The 22523-nt window shown below is 37.6% G+C and overlaps 1 protein-coding gene across 1 annotated transcript in view; it reads right to left on the reverse strand.

The window, feature by feature from the left end:
* Positions 1 to 18969: 18969 nt before the first annotated feature.
* Positions 18970 to 22523, reverse strand: part of Sirt1 (NAD-dependent protein deacetylase sirtuin-1) — a 171147-nt gene continuing 167593 nt past the window's right edge. The window contains exon 11 of the mRNA XM_090379531.1: positions 18970 to 19869. Coding sequence (XP_090235657.1) covers positions 19541 to 19869 — 329 coding nt within the window. The 3' untranslated portion in view covers positions 18970 to 19540. The remainder of the gene's footprint in view (positions 19870 to 22523) is intronic.

A 22523-nucleotide genomic window follows, 5' to 3' on the forward strand; every position in this document is an offset into this window, starting at 1 on the left:
GTTAAGCAACACAATGCATGTTTTGGGATCTGCCTGGGCAGGTTGAATAATGCGGGTATGAATGGAATACCTGGTGCTTTTTGCAGAGAGAAGAGAATGGGTTCTAGTGACAAACGGCTCCTGAATCAAGATGATGTCAACAGAGTGGCTCTCCACAGCAAGGCGGATTTCGTCTGCCACAGTACGTGACCTGTACCCATTGATTTGCATAATCTTTAGACTCCGGGGTCCAAGTATGGAAGGAGAATTATCAGTATAGTGGAGGGGGCTAGCAATGGAACCATCTCGAAGAGTAGAGCTGGTTGGACTAAACATTAGCGGCCCTTTGCCGTACTAGTTCTAATGCTCTTTGGTATTGTGGGCAGGAGATGTCCCAGACGGAATGGTTATGTTCCCGTCTTCGCCTTTTGAAGTTTACTCAGCTAGGCTCTTCATCTCGGTGGGGACACTCAGCATTAACGTGTCCATTGCGAGCACAGTGTCCGCAAGAGGGGGAGCTGTGGGAACAATTCTGGGTGGTGTGCCCATAACCAAGGCAGAGGAAACATTTTGTTACCACTGTGAATGGGCGGAATCTGTGTGCATTGCAGCCAAGGAAGATTCTATCAGTTGATAGAATGTAGATGCGTGGAGATAGACTAACAACACGGTGCTCTGTCAAACTGGATTTGGCCTTAATGGGAAATCTTACCGTGGTTTCAACTTTTACTTCCTCCCAAGAGAAACCAGAGTCAGTCAGGTTCTTGTAAAAAAGGTCTTCAATGAGGGCCTCATTGGATAGGTCTTTAGACATGTCATAAATCAGTAGCGAGAGATTTGATTTCCTGGGTTGGGTAATGACAATACCTGCAGTGGCCATGGAGTTGGAGGTGGAGATACTTGACAAATCCTCTTGTGTAGCTATTTCCAGAAGGACACCCCGGTTTCTGATAGATCTCAGTGATCTTACGTTGATACTTCTGTAGTCATTCTTGAGTGTTTTGGTGACCAATTCTTTTATATCATTGCTCGTTTTAAGCTCCGAAGTCTCGTTGGCCCTCAAGAGCAGCAAGTGCTGTGGTTTGCTTATGGCAACTGGGGTCCACAGTATTTTGCTTTCTTGAGTAGCGGTCAGGGTTTGTCCTTTGCGAACGACGTTTGCGTAGGAGGTGGCCTCAGTCGAAGGACAGGAGAATCTGTGGTTCTCAGAAGAACTAGTTTCAAAACCAACAGCGACAGGAAGCTTAGAAAACGTGTCTACTACCCTCTCCAGCACAGCATTCCTCGATCGCAGCTCTTCATTCAATGCTTTCAGCTTTTCGTTGTCAATTAACAAATGAGTAGTAATGGTCTCCAAACTTGACCATAGCTCCTGGACATAATTACCTGCTGTCTTAGTGAAACGATTGGTGTCGTTATTCAGAAATGAGACTAGAATCCGTTGGAGTTTGGATATGTCCTGGTACAAAGAAGTTGAACCAGAAGTGGCTCCTGGAACGGCAGCACTAGGTGTATGGTGGAGTTTGGATATGTCCTGGTGCAATACAGTTGCATCAGAAGTGGCTTCTGGAGAAGCAGTAGGTGCTTGGTGGAATTTGGATATATCCTGGTGCAATGAAGTTGAATCAGAAGTGGCTCCTGGAACAGCACCACTAGGTGTTTGGTGGAATTTGGAGATGTCCTTGTGCAAAGAGGACATCTCTGCTGATTCCCCTCCCATTCCCCTTGGGAGGGGAATCAGCAGTGGCTTCTGGAACATCAGCACAGGTGCCTGTTGGAGTTTGGAGATGTCATGATGCAAAGAGCTTGAATCAGAAGAGGGTGGAGAGATTCCTAGCCTTTGAGATGTAAGGGCCAAGGCAGAAGGAGGACTTATCAGTGCAGGAGTCTTGGTGGCCAGTTGGGGGGTAGCAGTAGAGCTGGCTGGTAAGGCAGAACACAATGGGTTGTCAGGGCCCTGGTCAGATGCCACAGACAGTGGGCAGCCCTCATCTTGGGAGGGGTATGCGGCTAGGGAGATGCCAGTCCTTGGTTCTTTGATCTTCTGTCCTTTTTCTTCTTCTTCAATACAAGATTACCACTCTTTGAAGGAGTCTTAGTTGGAACACTGGGTTGAGGTGGGCTACCAGGGTCAGGCCCTTCTTTAGTGATGGAACTGGAGCTTTCACACGTAATCATGGTAGAAATTTCCGTCCATAATTTGGGATGAAAAGTACGCACTGAGGTATGAGTGCAGGGATGCAGCTCGTCAGGGGTGAAAAGTAAGTGACACAGGATTGGGCTGGTATTGGACTGTCCAAGTGGTTTAGTTATTAATCAGAGTATTGGTTCGTAGCGCGTCCACAAGAGGTAGCTGCCAATTGCATACCAAATCAAATCCACGTGTTGGCACAGTCACGTGACTTCTGGTCTATGAACAAAGCCTTTTGTTTCTAAGCAGGAAGAAGCAATGGCCACCCTCTAGCTTCGTAATTTATCATTAGCACTGGTATACCTATGCAAAAAACCCGTAACTCATCATGGTAATATGCATATAATGTGGCAGTATAGTTAGTCTTCCCAGTGTTCCAAAATGCAACTTAATAACTAACAATCAGCCAAATACTACTAATTCCAAGCGAAATAAGGAGCAGTTCATCAATAAACAACAGCCAGACTAATATGGGAACAGCCATGTTCGTTAGGAACAACGTGGTAGCTGGAGCAGCAAAGAAATATTTTGAAAATTGTTAATAACATTGCTGTTCCCTAAAAGTCTGGAATAAAAATGGCACGTACGAACTCACCAACTCAAGGAGAATCCAGGACGCCAAATTATATCCAATAATGCACAGAGAATACCACAAATTAAAACACCTTTTTCAGAGAGAAAAAATCATTGACGAACACGGTATGCGCCACCTATGTGGCGGATACTTTTCCAGTTCATCCTACATATACTTGGTGGGAGGGGAGGGGGAATTGAGAGATTCAGAGGCTAATTTCGCCAAGAGAGATTCTTGAAGTTTTCGTCATGTTCTTGAAACCACTCATTCGCATATTTGGCATAGTCGATGCCTGAGCCTTGAAAGTACCCCCGGTCTATAGGGGGAAGCATGCATCCTTGCTGGGTGCACCTGATCTGCAGTGGTGTTCAGATATGGTTTGAACATCGATATGGAGAAAACTGCACAGAAAACTCATACAGAGGAAACTGCAAGACCATCATCCTGCTGAGTACGCTGTCAGTACACAGTAGGATGGCCTTGCGTCTTTTACTGACGATGAAAAGCGTAAATTGGTACTAATGGGAACGCGTGACTCTTCCCCTAGTCCACTTGCATTCATTCTTTTCAGTTCTGTCATCAACGCAGCTCCCGTTAAGATCGCTGACACTCCTGTAGCGCATTTGATTTTGTGTACAGTTCTTGATTTGGTGCTGGTATTGACACCTTTTGATTTTCCTGTGTTAAATGCAGAGGTGTATTATTCCGTCATTTAGTGACACTTCATAAATGGCTCTACACATCGACCACCTCGCTCCATCACCTTAACATTTTCAGTTGCAGTTTAGTCTGCTCACAAATGTTTTCTGAGCGTTTTACTATTCGTTGAAGACTGAGTTGGCACTAGTCTTTGATCATTTGACAGGTGCCGCTGTCTCTCTCTCTCTCTCTCTCTCTCTCTCTGTAGTGCCTGTGAAACACACAATGACAGCATACGTCTTTAAAAGACCATGAAATATTTGGACACTGGTGGTGTTAGAGAGTTTTGTAGCATTTTTCTGCACGTTATCCGCCTTGTGATCTCTTCGATTTATTATTGTACTTATTTATTTAAATAGTACAATAATAAATCTTCGATTTATTATTGTACTATTTAAATAAATAGTTTGTTTTGTTTTCGGTTGGGAGGAAGAAAGGGCAGCTTGAAACCCAAATCCATTGTTAAGCTGAGTACAATGCAACTAACAGTTGCTTTATCTGTCTATCTCTCTGTCTCTTGCCCCCCCCCCAAAAAGACCAACTTGTCAGCGCTAGAAAACACTTTTAAAAAGTGTTTGTAATAACTGGCGGGAATAAAACTAGTAAGCGGACATTTCCAAAATGGTGACGAGCAACTAAGTCGTTATATTGCGATAATGGAGAAGGGAATAGACCTCTGGTTGAGTCTATATGAGGGGCGATCATTTAATCGTGGCTTTGTGCAAGATCTCATCTTAATTGTCATCATCTGAATCTTGTGCGGATTTCTCGTTCTCGAAATACTCTTTCTTACACACTTTCGCCACCGTCGTACCCACGCATTAAATGCTTCCTGGAAGCCATTTTTAGAAAGACTGCGAAGTGCTTCCGCTGTGGCTCTGCAAACATCGTTGTCGGACGCTTCGCTTGCCTTTAAGAGCTTTCTTCAGACGTGGAAACAGGAAGAAATCACAAGGGATAAGTCCGGTGATTAAGGGAGATGTGGCAGAACCTTGGCACCAATGGCAGTGATCACTGACTGCACAATATTAGCCGTACGGGGTTTGACATTTTCTTGATGGTGAAACCACTTCACACCGGAAAGTTCTTGACGTTTCTCACGAATGGTGTGGCGAAGTTTTACTCTGAGAACCTCAGAGTATGCTTCCTTATTCATAATTGTTCATTATGCTTCCTTATTCATAATTAACGAAGCACAAAATGTGTAACAAGAATGCCTATGTCGAAAAACAGAAGAACTAGTTGTTTGTCGACCGAACGAGAAGCTCGAAATTTTTAGGTCTTGGTGAAATAGAATGCTACCACTCACTCGACTGTTGTTTTGTCTTTGGATCACAGTGAAAAATCCAAGTTTCATGACAAGTCACTATTCGATTTAAGAAGTTTTGACCCTGTGTTTCAAAACGATCAAGCATTTCTTTGCACAGGTCTACTCTTTGCTGTTTCTGTTCTGGAGTCAAATTTTATATGGAATACAGAGGACACAGATTCGCGACATTTTCAGGTGATCTTTCACAATATGAGCACTACCGTATGAAATGGACATTCTAACAGCTAATTCACGAAGTGTAATTCGTCTGTCTTCATCCAAGATTTCCTGGGCTTTTGCGATTTGCTCAGGAGTTGGTGAGGAGAAAGGCTGACCAAGTCTTGGGTCATCTTCAACAGACTCATGGCCTTCACTGAATCGCCTGTGCCATTTAAATATGGCCGTCCTACCAAGACACTCAATACCAACCGCTTCATTCGTCTCTTCAGCTGTTTCCGATACATTTAAGCCCCGTCTGGCACAATAACGAATCACATATCGCTGTTCAATCTGTATGTCCGACATGATACTTGCTTCAAAACGGTCGTCAGTGACATGGGGTTTAAAAAACGCTCTTCACGCAACCTTAGCTCGACAAGTGCTGGCATTCGCATACAGAGTCTGCTCAGTAGCAATTAGGGAGAGTGCCCCTAGAGGCAATTATGGAAAGTTAGCGCGGTAAACAAAATCTTGTACCAGTCGGCGAATTAAATGATCACCTCTCGTATATCACAGTTCAACACAAAACTATCAAATTTTTTACCTCTTTGTATCTCTTACTACTTCAGGATTTAGTGTTAAGTGCCTTAATTCTGTTAATTCGTGTATGGGTACATGCATGTACATATCTTTATAAAATTTTCAGTTATAAGCTAGATTGTGAAATAAGAGTGTTTAATTTTGTTGTGCCCTTCTCTTCCCCACCGTGCTTTATTACGAAATTTTGGTGTATCAAAAAAAAAAAAAAAAATTATCATCAGCCATTCGTAAATCATTTATTTAAAATAAAAATCCAGAGTAGCCCAAAAGCAGTATTGACATATTTTAGTTATAGCTAAGAACAGCTTGAATGTTTAATTAAGAATAGATAGAAAGTACAAAATAACTTTTGCTCCTAACTTTTTCTATTAAACCTCGGAATATTACCTTTGGGCCACTCTATACATCAAGTTGCTATTTCAAAAACAGTGAGTAATACTTATATTAATTTTGAATAATTATTTCTAACAGAATTGAAATTCAAAAAACTTACGTTTTTGTTCTTTTGTGTATATTTTTATAGTAATCAAGGTGCAGTGTGCAGCAATACTCAAGTTGCATCACGATGTGTGCAAAAGTATAATTATCATCGGCTGCTCACATGGACTGTTAAGAAAGGAATCTATGTGGATATTTATCGACTGCCAGTCGCGTGTTCCTGCTATGTGAAAAAAACAAGCACACAAACTCCATAGTTTTAGTTATATACAAAAAAAAAAAAAAAAAAAAAAAACAGCGCAGCAAAACTTCGTTAGTGGCTTATTAAACTTTAACAATCTCATTATCAACTCTAGACATCTACAAATACACTGAGTGATCACTAAATTATCATCACTTACCTTAATACCGTGTTGAGCCACCATTTGCACGAATAATCGCCTAGTAATGGATTCCACTAGATTTCTGAAGACGTCTGTTGGGATCTGCAGCAATGCTGCCTGAAAGGCTGTCCAGTGTCGGAATAAATGACAGTTGCGTCTCCATACGCCTCACTTCCCTATCCAAAACATCCCTCCCCAGGTGTTCAATTGGATCGAGGCGAAGCGAATTTGGGGCCAATCAAGATGGATGATGTCTTCACGGTGTTCCTCGAACCACTTGTGAACAGCAGGGCCCTGATAATACGGTGTGTTATCGTGAAAGATCCCATTCCTGTCCGGGAATAAATGCAACATGGCAGGGTGCGGCTGGTTTCCTAAGCGCTGCCGGTAGACTTCACCAATGAAACGTTGTCAGGGGTTCTAGTGCTTGCCAGCAAAACATGCCCCAGATTAAGCAACCACTGCCACCTGCCTGGATAGTGGGCACAATGCACGATGGATGCATGGGCTCACGTCGTTGCTTGTGCCACACGCGAAAGTTTCTGCTGGCGTGTTTCACCAAGTATTTTGATTTTTCCGACCAGCATACACATTTCCTGTCCTCCAGCGTCCAACGTGCGTGTTGTTGACACCACAGCATTCGTCGTCGACGATGATAAGCGGTGAGGAGAAGGTCGCTCTTCGGCCGTCTCCTATGGAACCCCATCCATCTAATTGTGCAGCCCATCATATTGTTTTTCTTTGAATCCTCCATTCCCCATATTGCATTGCGATGCCAACTGTCGCACAGTGACCTGCTTGAGCGCGTAATCTTCCCTTACCACACACATCCACCTTGCGTAATCTACGGTTCCGTGGGAGGTAGTTTGATCCATTCGACACCGTTCTTTGTAGGTTTAACCAGTGGACCGTAAGCAACGGAAAAGACGTGCAATTTCCGATATGGAAGCACCTGGCGCATGAACTCCCACAACCATGCCCTTTGAAAACACCATATCTTTACTACGTCCTATAGTTACTACTTGATCACTTTGACTTACACTACAAGATGTTCTGTTTTTCATACTGCAAGCTATGCGGCACAGTCCATTACAGATGCGGGTGGTCATAATTCAGTGATCACTGAATGTAAATTTTTATTTTACTCTTAATAATAAATAGATTTGCAGTATAATAGAACCTTATTCATTTGTTTTGTATTTGCTAAAAATTACTCCACAGAAATTCAAGTCCAACAACTTTTTTCTTGCTTTTAATCAACCCATCCACAGTATCAAGTAGTATATGGGATTTTAAAACAGCCTTTCACGCTTGGAATTGCTGTAAAAAGATAAACAGAACTTTTGGATGTTATTCTTTGTAGATAAACCTTATTTTTTTTATGCTTTATGGGTGTGTCTTTTAAAAATTACTATCGAAGTTTCGTTGTACGTCGCAATCATATCATTGCCAAAAACATCATATTAATCTATATTGAATATATCACATGTAGGATGAATCTGAAGATACAGCAGCTTCCGATTATTCAGGGTGATTTGGAAATAAATTTCTCCGGATAATCAAAACCCCAGATAGTCTACAAAAAAAAAAAAAAAAAAAAGAAAAAAATTATAAATGTGACAAAAGCAAAATTTAAAGGGTAACACGAAGTTCGCTTTTTCCTGCGAATGTTATTACGTAAATTTTGATGTGTCATCTTGTCAGCGAGAGCGGCTTGTCCTTGTTGTTTCATATAGTCGAATATTCGTTAAAGTTGACACTTGGGTACTTTTATGTTTATTGATGAGCTGAACTTGTTTTTTTTTTTTTTTTTTCAACGATTTTTCGCTTTTGAAATGATGGATGGGCACAACATGCCACTACTACTACAAGAAAACTCATGATGGACTCAAGAAAATTTGCAGAAGAAACTTAAAATTAATCGTAGGGAAGTAAAACTGGAGGATTATTGATATAACGATATAACGAGAGTGTGCTATTAGGAAAGAGAAAGTAAAAGTGGAGATGCTGAGAAATCATGGGTATTCTACAGGAACATTACAAAATGAAAACAAACACTTGCTAACAAATTTTATTTTTTGGATGTTAAACTTTCATGGGCTATAGCTAGACTAATTAATCTGCAACTCGGATAATCGAAAGTCAGCTGCATATGTAATATAACAACACAACTATAAAAAAAAGGGGAGGGGGCATATTTTAAACAAATTACCAGAGTCAAATCATTTGTGCTGGCTTAAAAAAAGTGTGCTTGTGTAAAATTATATAGTCCACCTACCAAAGACAAACCCCTCGCTGGCAACTTTTCCAGGAATATTCCATTTGTCTGGTAGGAGTCCTATTAACACTCAAAATTTAGTTAAACTCCTAGTAGTTTATTAAAACGTACCAGCGGATGAACCAGCATCCGTTGGTATATTTTATCCAGCAATGGATGAAAGAGGAAAAAAAAAATAAATAAATATTTCGTATATATTTTTCTGAATATTGTTTATTTTATATTTCAGAATAATAAAAAGATAAAAATGCATGGTACGGAGTCACTTTATTTTAAATTAGCTATACAAAGTTAGAGCTTCAAAAATTATAAAACAGATAACACTATTTGGTCTTATTGAAATACACAACGATAATAATAACAGAATGTGAACCGTATTGCAAGTACAAACCCTAGGCAGCACCTAGAGACCCCAACCCACAAGCTGTACTTTGGACTGCACCATTATAAAAGACAAGAAAAATCTCACACAACAGACCGGACATAAACCTTGTCTCATTGACACTAGCAATCTCCAGAAAACCCATGAGGAAAAAATCAGGAAGTACATGAACCTAAGACAGGAGATCAAAGAGACGTGGCATATGCAACAAAGTAACCACCATCCCGATCGTGTCAACCACCAGTATGGTGCCAAAGAAACAGCCTAGCAGCAATAGGTCTTCCAGAGAACACCTACAAGGGATTCCAAAAAAGTCGCAATCCTGAACACCTGTAGAATAGTTAAGAGTTCTTCAACCAACTGTAACACCAGACATAACAACAACCACCCCGTGTACTTGGTGGCAATACCCGTCACCGGATGGAACCCTCAATCAGGGAGAAATAATATAAGAGAGCAATAATAATAATAATAACTGGGAAACCCATTCTAGCAGCAATAGGTCTCCCAGTGAACTCCTACAAGGAACTCCAGAAAGTCGCAATCCTAAACACCTGTAAGATAGTCAGAGAGTTCCTCGACCAACAGTAACATCAGACATAACAACCACATGGAAACACTGTTTGAAGTATAAAAATTACTATTGCCATTGCATTTTTTTGCTGTTAGTCTGCATGGGGAATGAAGTGCATTTTTTTCAGTCATCTCAACATGTTCCTAGAAGATATCAATTCAGTTATTGAAAATACACTTTTCTTCAAAATTTCCTCCTTTCTCTTTAATTTTACATTTCTCTTTAATTATTTTACATCTTTTGATATGAAAAGCTTTAAAAAATAGTTGTTTTGTAAAGTGATCAAAATACATTATCACAAGAAAAGATAATTATCACTTGAAATACATTATTTCAAGAGGTCAAGTTTCATACAAAACAACTAATGCTTATTACATGTGGCCTATAGATAATGTGTTCAAAATGATGGAATAAATGTGCAAAAAAAATTGAAATATGCACATTTATAAGGCTGTGTGAAACTGAAATTTCATATCAGCTGAAATTTCATTCTCTATTTGTTTATCAGGGAAAAAAAAAAAAAAAAAAAAAAAAAAAAAAAAAAAAAAGTAAATAGTGAGAAACTTAGTTTTTCAAAGGCATATTTGAGGGGAAAAGTATATACACAGAAATTGCAGGAAAATAAAATACTGATAATGCACATACGGGGTGTCACCGTAATTGCAAGTCTCATGAGGATCCAGCAGGCCTTAGTAATTCCCCTGCCACCTGTTTTATTGGTTACTACATGTTCTGACAGAAGATATGCATGAATCAATTCTACCTCTCTGCTTACAGGTGCCTCCGTAGCCAGGTGGGCAGGAGCAGCAGTGCATAGCACATGCTTCTTGGTTAGACCGGAGTTTGAGCCTGTGACCACCAAATACGGAGAATGCAGAAAGGTCGGAATGACCACTGCATATCCCCGGAGCAACATGGCCTTAGTTGCCAATGCTCCTAAAAAAAAACAAATAACAACTCTGCTTACAACTGATATTAAATTATTGTTTCCCCCACCTAAGACTAGCTATTTACAGATCCACCTAATGTTGCTTAAATAGCATCAGTAAATATTGCACCCTATCTATTCAAGTGTATTCTATCTCCACAAAACAGTCTCTTCTGTTTTATGGAGATAGAATTCTGTTAAGTGCAAGCCATGTTGAAATTTCTATTCCCATGAGCCTTGTACAATTTTTTCAGGCATCAACTCCCTTCTTTCAGATTCAGCCTAACTGATGGCTTTTACTGACATAAGCTCATAAACTATGAAGAAAAGCTTTGGATTATGTTTGTTCATATCATTAGTACTTATATTTATAACCATAGCACTGCGTCATTAACCCTCTACCAAGTGTGATAAAAATATAACATCAGCAGGCATGTTGGTGGACTTTTTCCATTATTATTCTTGTAATAAAAGCAAATAATTGTTAATTTTAAAAAATTCAAATAATTCACTTTTAAATAATTCAGTAGTACACACCCTTTGAGTAGACCAGGGTTCAATATGCTGCTAAAAACTGCTAAATACAGTTGATCTGCCAACCTACACTGGACCAGCATGGCAGATTAAGGTCCATTTCCCTCAAAATGAATCACTGAGGCCTCCATTTTGCAGTGGATTGAAAATGGCTACAGCTTACCTTACCTTTTTTTAAATAATTCAAAATTGTTCACTTTTTTGAATCAATTTTATTTTCAATCTATTATGAACACAACGGTGATATGATCCAGCTTTTAAAAAGTCTCTCTCCTGGCTTATAGACATTCTGCTTCTGCATTTCTTTTCTATAATACTTACATGCACACTGTTCTTCTGAATTTACTTCTATAATTCTCACACTCACTTCCAAACATGTGCTGCAACCAGTCAACATTCATTTACTCTCCAACTCTAAATTCAGAGAAATAACTTTACTTCTTCCTTGTATATTCCTTCAACTTTGATTTTCTGGAAGAGCCCACCTTCGTATGTATTTACTAAAAATTAATTTATACAGAAATTGAAGTTTAATGTTAACAAGTATTTATTGTCTTCTCAACCTTCAATCCGTGCACAGTATACTAAGTACTATAGAGCCTAAAATCTTTCATGTTTGGTGTTTTAGTAAATAAAAATTCTCTCTAATCATAAATTCACATTTTGGAGTTCTTGATAATCATACGAGAGAAGAGGCTTAACACTTTTGCTGCCTACTTTTCCAATCTTTTTGACCTGGGATTGAGAAGGATAGAGACATTTTAAGGCTTTCTCACTATGACTGAATTAATCAGGCACAGGTGAAGGTTGCTTGATAGCAAAAGTTCTAAAAGTAGGGTGGTTTTTTTTTTTCCAAATGGATTAAAAATCTGAGGCTGCATATTTGCATGAAGAAGCAGTGAATGTATTAACACAGCCTAAAAAATATTTTTGTCTATTTTTTTATACCTAAAAATGTTTTCAATAACAAACAATTAATGATACAAATCAAAAATTAACCCAACAATGAAGGAAACCTAAAATTCACATTGATGTTATATTAATAGATATTTTTATTTTCAAAGCAAGCTTATGTAGCAACAGCCAAAAAAAAAAAAAATTTATTTTCACACATCCATTCCCTCTAAACGTTTGTACAGTTCCTCCTTGAATTTATTTAAGCTATCAACTTCCACAATGACAGATGGAAGTCTGTTCCAGCAATCAACTACTTGCTGGCTAAAGGAAAATTTACACACATCTGTTCTATAATGGTCTTTCCTCAATTTGAATTTATGCCCCCTCAGGTTCGTAATCTGAGCAAGAGGAAGAATCCCATCAGCACTGAGCTTGCTCAATACATTCAAGGCCTTACACACCTCAATCAGATCACCTTGCAGGTGCCTAGTCTCCAGATGCTGCAACTTGCAGAACTTAAGCCTTTCTTTGTAACAGCACCCCTTTGTTCCCCTCACCAGTCTTGTTGCCCTTCTCTGTACTCGTTCTAGAAAATCTACATCTTTCCTAAATGAGGCCTGCAGACCCGTACACAGTACTCAAGGTGTGGCCTGACCATTGTCTTATACAAGGGGATAATAACCTCCTTATCCCTGCTAGAAAAATTCCTGTATATCATTGACAATACCCCATGCATGACCTGCTCTGGCAGCCTGTCTGCACTGCTCAGAAAATTTCATATCTGTCTGCATAATTACTCCCAGGTCTTTTTCATTTTCTTTCACTCTAAGTGTAGTACCATACAGTTAGCACATTTCTCTGGGGTAACTTCTACCCATATGCAGTACTTTGCATTTGTCAATGTTAAACTTCAGTTGCCACTTCTCAGCCCATCTGCCCAAATTTTCTAGATCCTGTTGCAGTAGCACACTGCCATTAACAACCCTGCCAACATTTGTATCATCTGCAAACTTCAACATTAAGCCTGACATCATCAATATCATTGATAAATATACAAAACAACAATGTGCCCAACACCAAATCCTGTGGGACTCCACAAACAATTTTAGTCTACAAAGAGCAGTGCCCATTGATTACCACTGTCTTCTCTCACTCAACCACCTTTTTATCCATTGTATCAACTTACCCTTAACACCATACTGCTCCAATTTGTACAGTAGTCTTCCATGGGCAACAATGTCAAAAGCGTTCCTGAAATCCAAGTATATGATATCAAAATTATTTTTTGTATCTAGTTCCTTTCTGACCACATCATAGTATCCAATCAAATTGGTCAGACAAGACTTTCCCTTAACAAATCCATGCTGTGTCTGAATTATCATTGCAGCCTTGTCTAGATGAACCTGCAATGCATCTTTAACCAGTGACTCCATTATTTTTCCCAGAACAACAGAAGTTAAACTGGTCTGTTATTACTTGTGTCACTCTTAGATTCCCCTTTGTGAATTGGGAATACATTTGCACATCTCCAGTGGGTGGAGACTTCCCCTGAGTCCAAGGATGCTCTCATAATTATGGCTAAGGGTTTGCTTACTTCCTTTGCCACCTCCTTTAATATAACTGGATAGATCCCATCCACCTCAGATGCCTTTCTTATGTTTAACTTCAACAATTTTTGCTCCACTTTGCTCTCATTTATTACAAAATCATTAAGCACCCCATTACAGTATGATAAACATCTGGCATTTTCTTCCCTTAATAACTCATGTGTGAATATAGACGCAAAATACTCATTCAGATTATCACCTATCTGAGCAGACTCATCAACACTCGAACCATCGATAATGAGTGGACCAATCTGATTCATCCCCTTCCTTCTAGAGGTTATATAACTAAAGAAGTCTTTCCTGTCTTTCCTAGCATCTTTTGCCAAAGATTTCTTGAATTTGCCTTCACTTGCCTACCTTCCTTTGTGACTTGATTACAGACTAGCTTATATCTATCATAAGCTTCTGTGTTGCCTGATAATTTATATGCATCCCATGAATTTTTTTTCTCTGCCACCAGTCTCATTAGTTCATCTGACATTCATTTAGGCCTAAACCTTGAACAGTATTTCTTAATCGGCATGAAAAGCCTAGTAGCATCCATGATTACTTCCTTGAATGCTTCCCATTTAGAATTTGCTGCTGGTAACATCATCAGTTAGTCCCACTATATACAATTTAGAATACGTCTGTCTGAGACCACTGTAGTCACCTTTAAAGAAGCAAAAAACCTCTTCCCTTATTTATGATGGTAGTAATATCTTTAAGTAAATCCCACATCAGTACACTGTGATCACTGCCACCCAGTGGTTCCTTTATCTGCAAATTCTTAATACACGAATGATCACTGCCGATAACCAGATCAAGGGTATTACTCTCTCTTGTTGCCTCTCTAACATATTGCTGTAGAAACAATCATCCAATGAATCCACAAAAGTCTTGTTAGTGTGCAAGTGACCCACAAGTTCCAGTCAATATCTGGGAAGTTAAAATCCCCCATTATTAGGCAATCTGATTTACTGGCCCACTATTTCTCTGTACAGTTGTCTGTTGTACTCATCAGAGTCATTAGGCCTATAACACACTCCTATTCTCATTTTTGCTTTCCCATCATACCAAACTGACTCAACATTGCACTGACCATCTATGTCAACTGGATGCACTTCTTTAGATTTTATGTGTTTCAAACTAACAGCATAACACCTCCTCCCTTCCTATCTTGTCTATCCTTTCTGTACACATTGCACTCCCCAAATTCCAATTCTGAATTCCTTATATCTGTGCAACACTACATCTCTGATATCCCAACAATACCTGCCTTTGATGTCTTGACCAGCACTTCAAATTCAAATTTATTTATTATACTCCTAGCATTGGTATACATGGAAATATAAATGCACCTATTCTTATTCTTAGTTACGCTAACACAGCCCATGCATTTATTTGTTCCGTGATCACTCCCACCAGTCCCTGAAAACTCCATCCTCCCACACCCCGCCCTCCAATCTAATAGAAGCAGTGCAAGAATCACTTGCATCTCTGCCAGCAACTACTGTTAATCTTTTGGTCTGTGAATCCCCCCCATATCACTGACTTTAGTTCCTGAGGGACATACCCTGGTCTTATTCAAACTATTTTTATTGCATAAAAACAATGGCTGTTAGTTAAGCTCCCATTTCCTATAAGATGGAGTCACTAATAACACCACCTGAGGAATCAGCAATAACTGTGCAGCCAGATATGTGAGGATTGGCTTTATCATCGGGTTGAACAGCTAAATGCCTGATGAGTCTCCTGTTTTAATTCCTTCAAAGGCATCAACTCTTTTCTCCAAGTTATCATTTATTTCAATTATAATTTATTAAGGTTTCATTTATCAAGCTTGCCCAATTTTTTCATTCCCTTTGCATTTCCTGTAGCACTATTATGATTAGTTACATTTGACTCTGTATACATGCAGTGCATGTAAACACACAGCACGAGTAATAGGGCCTTGTTTCCATTGGCAATTCTCTGTTTTTCTTCCATTGCCTGATCTCTATCCCATTGTGAGCCATGTGACTTGTTGCTCCATTCATAGGCATAATTTTGGTTAAAAATTAAATTAAAACTACAGCACTATACCTGAATATTATAGCAATAGTATACTGTTTGTAAGTATAACAATAATCAATAATACTACACTATTTGCAGTTACTATAGTAATATATATGTATTTATGCTAAATTAAAAAAATAACATAATTAAAAAATTGCCGACCGGGCTAGCCAGGTAGATAAAGTGCTTGCCTGGCAACCCAAAGGTTGTGGGTTCGAATCCCACCTGGGGCTTGGATCACAGTAAAATACAAAAACTTTGGGAGGTGCATTATAGCCACAGAAGCTGATGCACCAACAACTAACAAAAAAAATAAAAATAAAAATAATAATATTAAAAAAAAAAAAAAAAAAATTCATACTATTTCCATTCTTACGAGGCAATTTAGCTTTGAACTTAGCCAGAGTCACTGGCTAAGCCACATTAATAGGCAATTTATTCCAGTGTTTGACAACTTGCTACCTATATGTGAACTTCTTCGTTATTCCCTGATATTTTTATATTGCTTATGCCCTGGTTCTTGTCTCACCTACAAGGGAGAGTAGACCTTTCTTGTTCATTTTACTTAACCCTGTCAAGCATTCAATTTCATTTTATGCACTTCAATCAGATCTCCCCTTAAATGCCTAGTTGAGAAAATTTGCAACCTAAACCTTGTAAGCCATTCTTTATGTGTGCACTAATTGGCACTCATCACTAACCAAGATGTCCTTTCTTTGCACCCTCTCAAATCTCTAGAAGCTCTATATCTTTTTAGGTATAGTCTCCAGACCTGAATATAATATTTCAAATGTAGTCTGACCATGTCTTGTTAGGATAATGACACCATTCTCCCTAATAGCACAGGTACAATAAATCATGAACTGGACACCATGTGCTTTCCTATCTGTCTGTTTACAATGAAATTTCATGTCTGAATGATCATAACCACTCTTTTTTGTCCCAAACAACTTTTAAATCCTCTCCTCCTAGCTTACACATGACTCCAGTGTTTCTGGTCCCCAAATTATCTCTATTATTATTCTTAACCTGGAACTGGTGTCAAATTTTCAATTTTTCTTACAACAGAACATAACTAATGGCATGTTCATTGCTGTACATTTTTACATAGCAGCTTTTTTAATTATTACATTAGATGAAAATAAATTTTTAAATTGGCATACAACATTCATCTCAATGAAAGGCAATGAGCCTTGCATTTATTTCATGAATGATAAAAACATAGTATTAGCTGGTTATATCTTTTATTTTCAATTTAGTAGCATCCAATTATAGCCTTATCTTTTTTTAGGTAATTTATAATTTTAACTAAACTGAAAACATGATCAGTAATTTGTAAAACAAAATCAGTACTTTGTAAACTCGTGCCAATACTACTCTAAACAATTATGAAAAAAGTTCAGAGAACATGTAGAAGTTAAAGATCATTCATTTTTACTTTACTAAATACTTACATTATCTACTGTTAAAATACACTGCTTTTAAAAAATTGTTAAGCATGCAACTATAGTTATTCCAAATGCACTTTTTGATATGCTTGTAACCAGTGTTTTGTGTTGCAAAATGAAATAAATACAGCAAATTATAGAAAACAGAGTAATTTTATTCAAATAATATTTTTTTTATATAATGAATGAGGTGAAAAATAAAAATTGAGACGGGGCATATGTTATCAAAAACAATGTTCTTTCTGAATATATTCTATATTTCAATTACAGATGACATAGCATGTTATCAGAATTATGAATTAAATTTATATAACACAATGAATAATTCTGAAACTTAATCCATAAAACCATTCTATTATCCCAACCATTATTGCACATAAAAACATAGCAGTTAATTTTAAAATTAACTGCTTATTTGTAAAACATGAATGCCATAATTTTCACAGTCTCTGGAAAGCAAAGATGGGATATAACACTAGAGATGAGTCTGAATTCAAGAAAAAAAAAAAAAAAAAAAAAAGATTAAAAGGTTTATTTATGCACTCCAATACCAATGTATGCGATAATGAAAGAAGAGATTAAAATATGTACACAGCAAGAAGAAAACTTGCACTACTGTGCAAATAAACTGTCAGTTTAAAAACTCACAATTATCACATAAGACACTCACAAGTATAGTTAATTAAAATCATTTAATGAAGTGAAAACTCAATTACATGGGAGAGTTTCACTGAGGATTTAGTAATTCTCAAGTGAAAATAACTATAATAAATACTTTTTAATGTGTAGAATATTTTAACCAAGAACTGGGTTTTTTAAACAGTTACATAAAGTATGCTGCATATGTCTTGCCTATATATCTATATAAATGAATGAAACTCATTCTTATGAAAAGTATTTATAACTTGCATATTTTTGAGCATTTTCCTTAGTTCATCACAGGAAAACTGAGAAGAATTCAAATTTATTTTTTTTTAAAAACTTAAGTTATTTTCAAATTGTATAAATTTTCTGTTGTACTGCACGGAACATTAAAATTGGCTGTCTTTAACTGAATAATCTGGCCTATCACAATACTGATATGTTATAACCGTTCACTGTTAGCACGTTTACATGTAAATAATCTTAGTTAATGATCTTATGTCTGAAAAATCTAAATATTGATTGCAGTATAAAAAAATAAAATTAGGAAAGAAACAGTACTAGACACCTACATAACAATAGAATCTGCTGTCCATATGATTTTGCTGGAAACAGCTGTGATCTTATGACACCTTTACATGACATTTACACACATAATATTGACATTAAGACATTTAAATAAGCACCTGGCTTGTGGTGTATCACTCTCTCATGGACATTTAGTCCAATAAAAGAAAATACACAATTAATTAGTGTATTTTTATAATTTTCTCACTGGTAGAGCATATTTAAGAGAATTTCTGGCTATTGCTGCTCTATGGCCAAGACAAGTTATATTCTTAAACAAATAAAAATAAAATAAAATAAAATAAAAAACAAAAAGGAAAGGAAAAAGTCTTTCAGGTAGTTCTCTTAGGAAGAACATTGATTGTCCTACTTTTCTTGTATCAACCAACCTACTGGTCTTATTCCAATTCTTATCAAGCTCTTACCATCATCATATATTTCAGTCAGTACCTTTATAAACATCTTTCATTATACTTATATGCTATAAAGCCTATCTTTCAGTTCTTTCAACAAGGGAAAAATCTTCCAAGCATATTTATGCATAAAGTTTACCTTGCTAAGTAAATACTTCTACTTCACCAACATTTATCACATTGAAAGTACACGAGAGGATCCTATTACATTTACTATATATATATATATATATATATAAATATATATATATGCATGTGTGTGTGTGTGTGTGTGTGTGTGTGTGTGTGGGTGGGTGGGTGGGTGGGTGGGTGGGTGTGAGAGGTTATGTATGTTGGTGGTGTGTGTGTGTGCATGCACATGTGCGTATATATGTACACACACACACACACAAGCACACAAACACGCATACCAGTATATGTATTTATAATATATTAGCACATATATTAACTGGCCAAAGCCCATTTATGCTATTTATATAAATTGAACTGTTTGTTCGAGGTTATTTGAAAGTTACTTAAGATCTATTATTACACACCTGTCCAGTTTCCTTTGGGCATGGTTGTTTATGTAATTTGAATTGGCAGATATTTATATAACATGGAGAAGTAGCAAAAAATTTTTGCTACTAACCAAAGGAAATACCACATCCATACCTTTTTTTTTCTTGAAGAAATTTTAATAATGATTGAGCAGCATGAATTCTAGCTCAAGCATTTTTGAGTTTCTCAAGCATATTCTCAAAAAACTGTCACTCAATAAGGGTCTTCACCGTTCACAGTCCACTTCTACTTCAGAGCTTTCTCAGCTGCATCAGTTGTAGCTAAGATGATATTCTCACTCAGCTGCATACGGCTACACCATAACACAAGTATGGTGGAGGAATTGTTTATATCATTATCTTCATGAGCATTTTGCATCTGTACTACTTTGGACACCTGAATCTTCAAATGCACACCTGGTACTAGTGTCATGTGTATTTGCTTCTAGAATGTATATAGGATCAGAATGTTCAATATAGCCTTCGCTGTCCATTTGACTCTGTGAAACATCGTCATTACATACTGTTTCTAAAGTTTCTGCATCGTCATCATCTGATGAAGAATTAGACAAGTCACTATCAGGCAAGGAATGGACATCATGATAGCTGCCCCTTTCACTATCACTGTCTGAATACACTTCAGCACCTTGAAAAATGTATCGGTTTGGTGGTAAAAACAGGAAAGTATTTTCTGAAAAATAAAGATATATATATATTAACAATTCTTAAATACCAATATCATTTACTGTAACAAAGAAGTAATATGATAAAATTAAGCAACTCCAATTAAGGAACAAAAGAAGATGAAATGCTTTGTTTTCAAAACAATTTTTATTTAACAATATGTCTGTCACTTAAAGGTACAATGTACGTAAAACAATATGTATTTTGTAGTTTACAAGTTTATACTATCTAGATCCTAGCACATTGTGTAATAGGACCCAACTAAGCTCACATATTTCTAGAAATAAATAAATTCCCACAATAAATCAGCATGGATATTGTAGGAGAAATCGATAATTATTAGCATTAGCATTAGTAGAGGCATATGATGCAAGAAAGCAAGCTTATTCAGCATCAGCCAACAAAAAAAAAAAAAAAAACACACACCACTCCCATTTCACCCCTCCGTTCGTTCGAAATACCTGTCCAGTTGAGCTTTAAATTTGTTTAGGCTATCAACTTCAACAACAAGTGATGGAAGTCGGTTCCACCAACCAACCACCCGCTGGCCAAAGGCAAATTTCTGCACATCTATCCGACATCCGTCCTTCCTCAATTTGAATTTATGCCCTCTGAGGTGATTATTCTGAGCAAGATGAAGAATCCCATTGGCATTGAGCATGCTCAAACCATTCAAAGCCTTATACACCTCTATCAGATCACCTCGCCGGTGCCTAGTCTCCAGACTCTGTAATTTGCAAAACTTAAGCCTTTCTTCGTAAGAGCAACCCTTTGTTCCATTCACTAATCTTGTTGCCCTTCTCTGTACCCGTTCCAGCAGCTCTACATCCTTCTTGAAATGAGGCCTCCAGACCTGTATACAGTACTCAAGATGTGGCCTAACCATTGCCTTATACAAGGGAATAATCACCTCCTTATCCCTGCTAGAAAAATTCCTGTATATCATTGACAAGACACCATGAGCTACTCTTGCAGCTCGTCTGCACTGCTCAGAGAACTTCATATCTGCCTGCACAATTACCCCCAGGTCCTTTTCACTCTCCACCACTGTCAGTGTAGTACCGCAGAGTTGATACGTTGCTCTGGGGTTACTGTTTCCCATATGTAGTACTTTACATTTGTCAATGTTAAACTTCATTTGCCACCTCTCAGCCCATCTGTTCAACCTTTCCAGATCCTGTTGCAGCAGCATAGCGTCAGTAGTGTCCTTAACAACCCTGCCAACCTTTGTATCATCTGCAAACTTGGACATTAAACTTGATATCCCATCATCAATATCATTCATAAACACCGAAAACAACAACGGACCCAACACTGAACCCTGAGGAACTCCACTAATAACATTAGTCCACGTTGAGCAGTGTCCATTGATTACCACTCTCTGTCTTCTGCCACTCAACCATCCCCTTATCCATAGCAGCAATTTGCCTCCAATGCCACACTGCTCCAATTTGTGCAGCAGTCTTCCATGTGCAACAGTATCAAAAGCCTTTCTAAGATCCAAATATATAATATCAAAGTTATTCCCTGCATCCAGTTCTTTTGTGACTACATCATAGTATCCAATCAAATTGGTCAGGCAAGACCTGCCCTTAACAAAACCATGCTGCGTCTGGGGATGTTTGGCATAACGTAGAGTACAGTAACATATCCATTACTTTGAACATCCATTATGAGATGCATGTCTGCCACCTCTTGATTTGAATAAGCTTCCATTATCATAGCAAATGCACAGTATCAAAATGTTAATAACAAGCTCCAAATGTAGTGCCCTTGTCAAGAGAGCTAACTGAAATCAGTAAAAGAACACTATAGGATCTTGTTTATATAACTACAGCAAGGCCTTCTATGGGATATCGAGCAATGTTTTAAAACAGTTGAATGGAGCCAGCTATGCTAACTCAGCTCATGGAAGGAACTGCTGGAAAACAAAAATGGCTGTAAGTCAGAAACAAGGTGAAATCAGAACTATGTTTACTTGAACTTTTTTTATTGTTTTTAGGACCCAAATCCATACCTGAAGTGGGTCCCCCATGTATATCTGATATATCTAATTATATATCTGTATAATTATATATATATATATATATATATCTTGTTAAGTCACTGAATTAATTACCACAAATTATTGTAATTATCATTTTTCCAGTCCACAGTTAATTAGTGTATTTTTATAATTTTCTCACTGGTAGAGCATATTTAAGAGAATTTCTGGCTATTGCTGCTCTAAGAGAAAAGTTTATAATTAACTTTTCCAGTCCACAGTTAATTCTCTCTCTCTCTCTCTCTCTCTCTCTCTCTCTCTCGTATCAGCATTACTCACCCACCTTGGATGAACTTATATCACTATCTAATTCTAATACATACATATACAGGGTGGGGCAAAAGCCAGGACACACGATATTATCCAAAATAGCTTTAATACGAATACACTTGCAGATACCATTATACGAACATAGATCTATAATATATTTTTTAAGTATTCAATGTGCCCCCCCCCATGTTGATACATTGTTGCAACCTACCCCAGATACTTGAAATTATCTTATCATAAAGGTTGTGATCATTGTCAATTTCTTCAAAAGCATCCTCTATGTAACTTGACAACTCTTGGATTGTGCTGGGTTTGCATGCTTACAATTATTTTGACTACTCCCTAAA

Source organism: Mastigoproctus giganteus, chromosome 8 (assembly GCF_048544385.1).
Source record: "Mastigoproctus giganteus isolate SK-2022 chromosome 8, ASM4854438v1, whole genome shotgun sequence".
Classification (NCBI taxonomy): Eukaryota; Metazoa; Arthropoda; class Arachnida; order Uropygi; family Thelyphonidae; genus Mastigoproctus; species Mastigoproctus giganteus.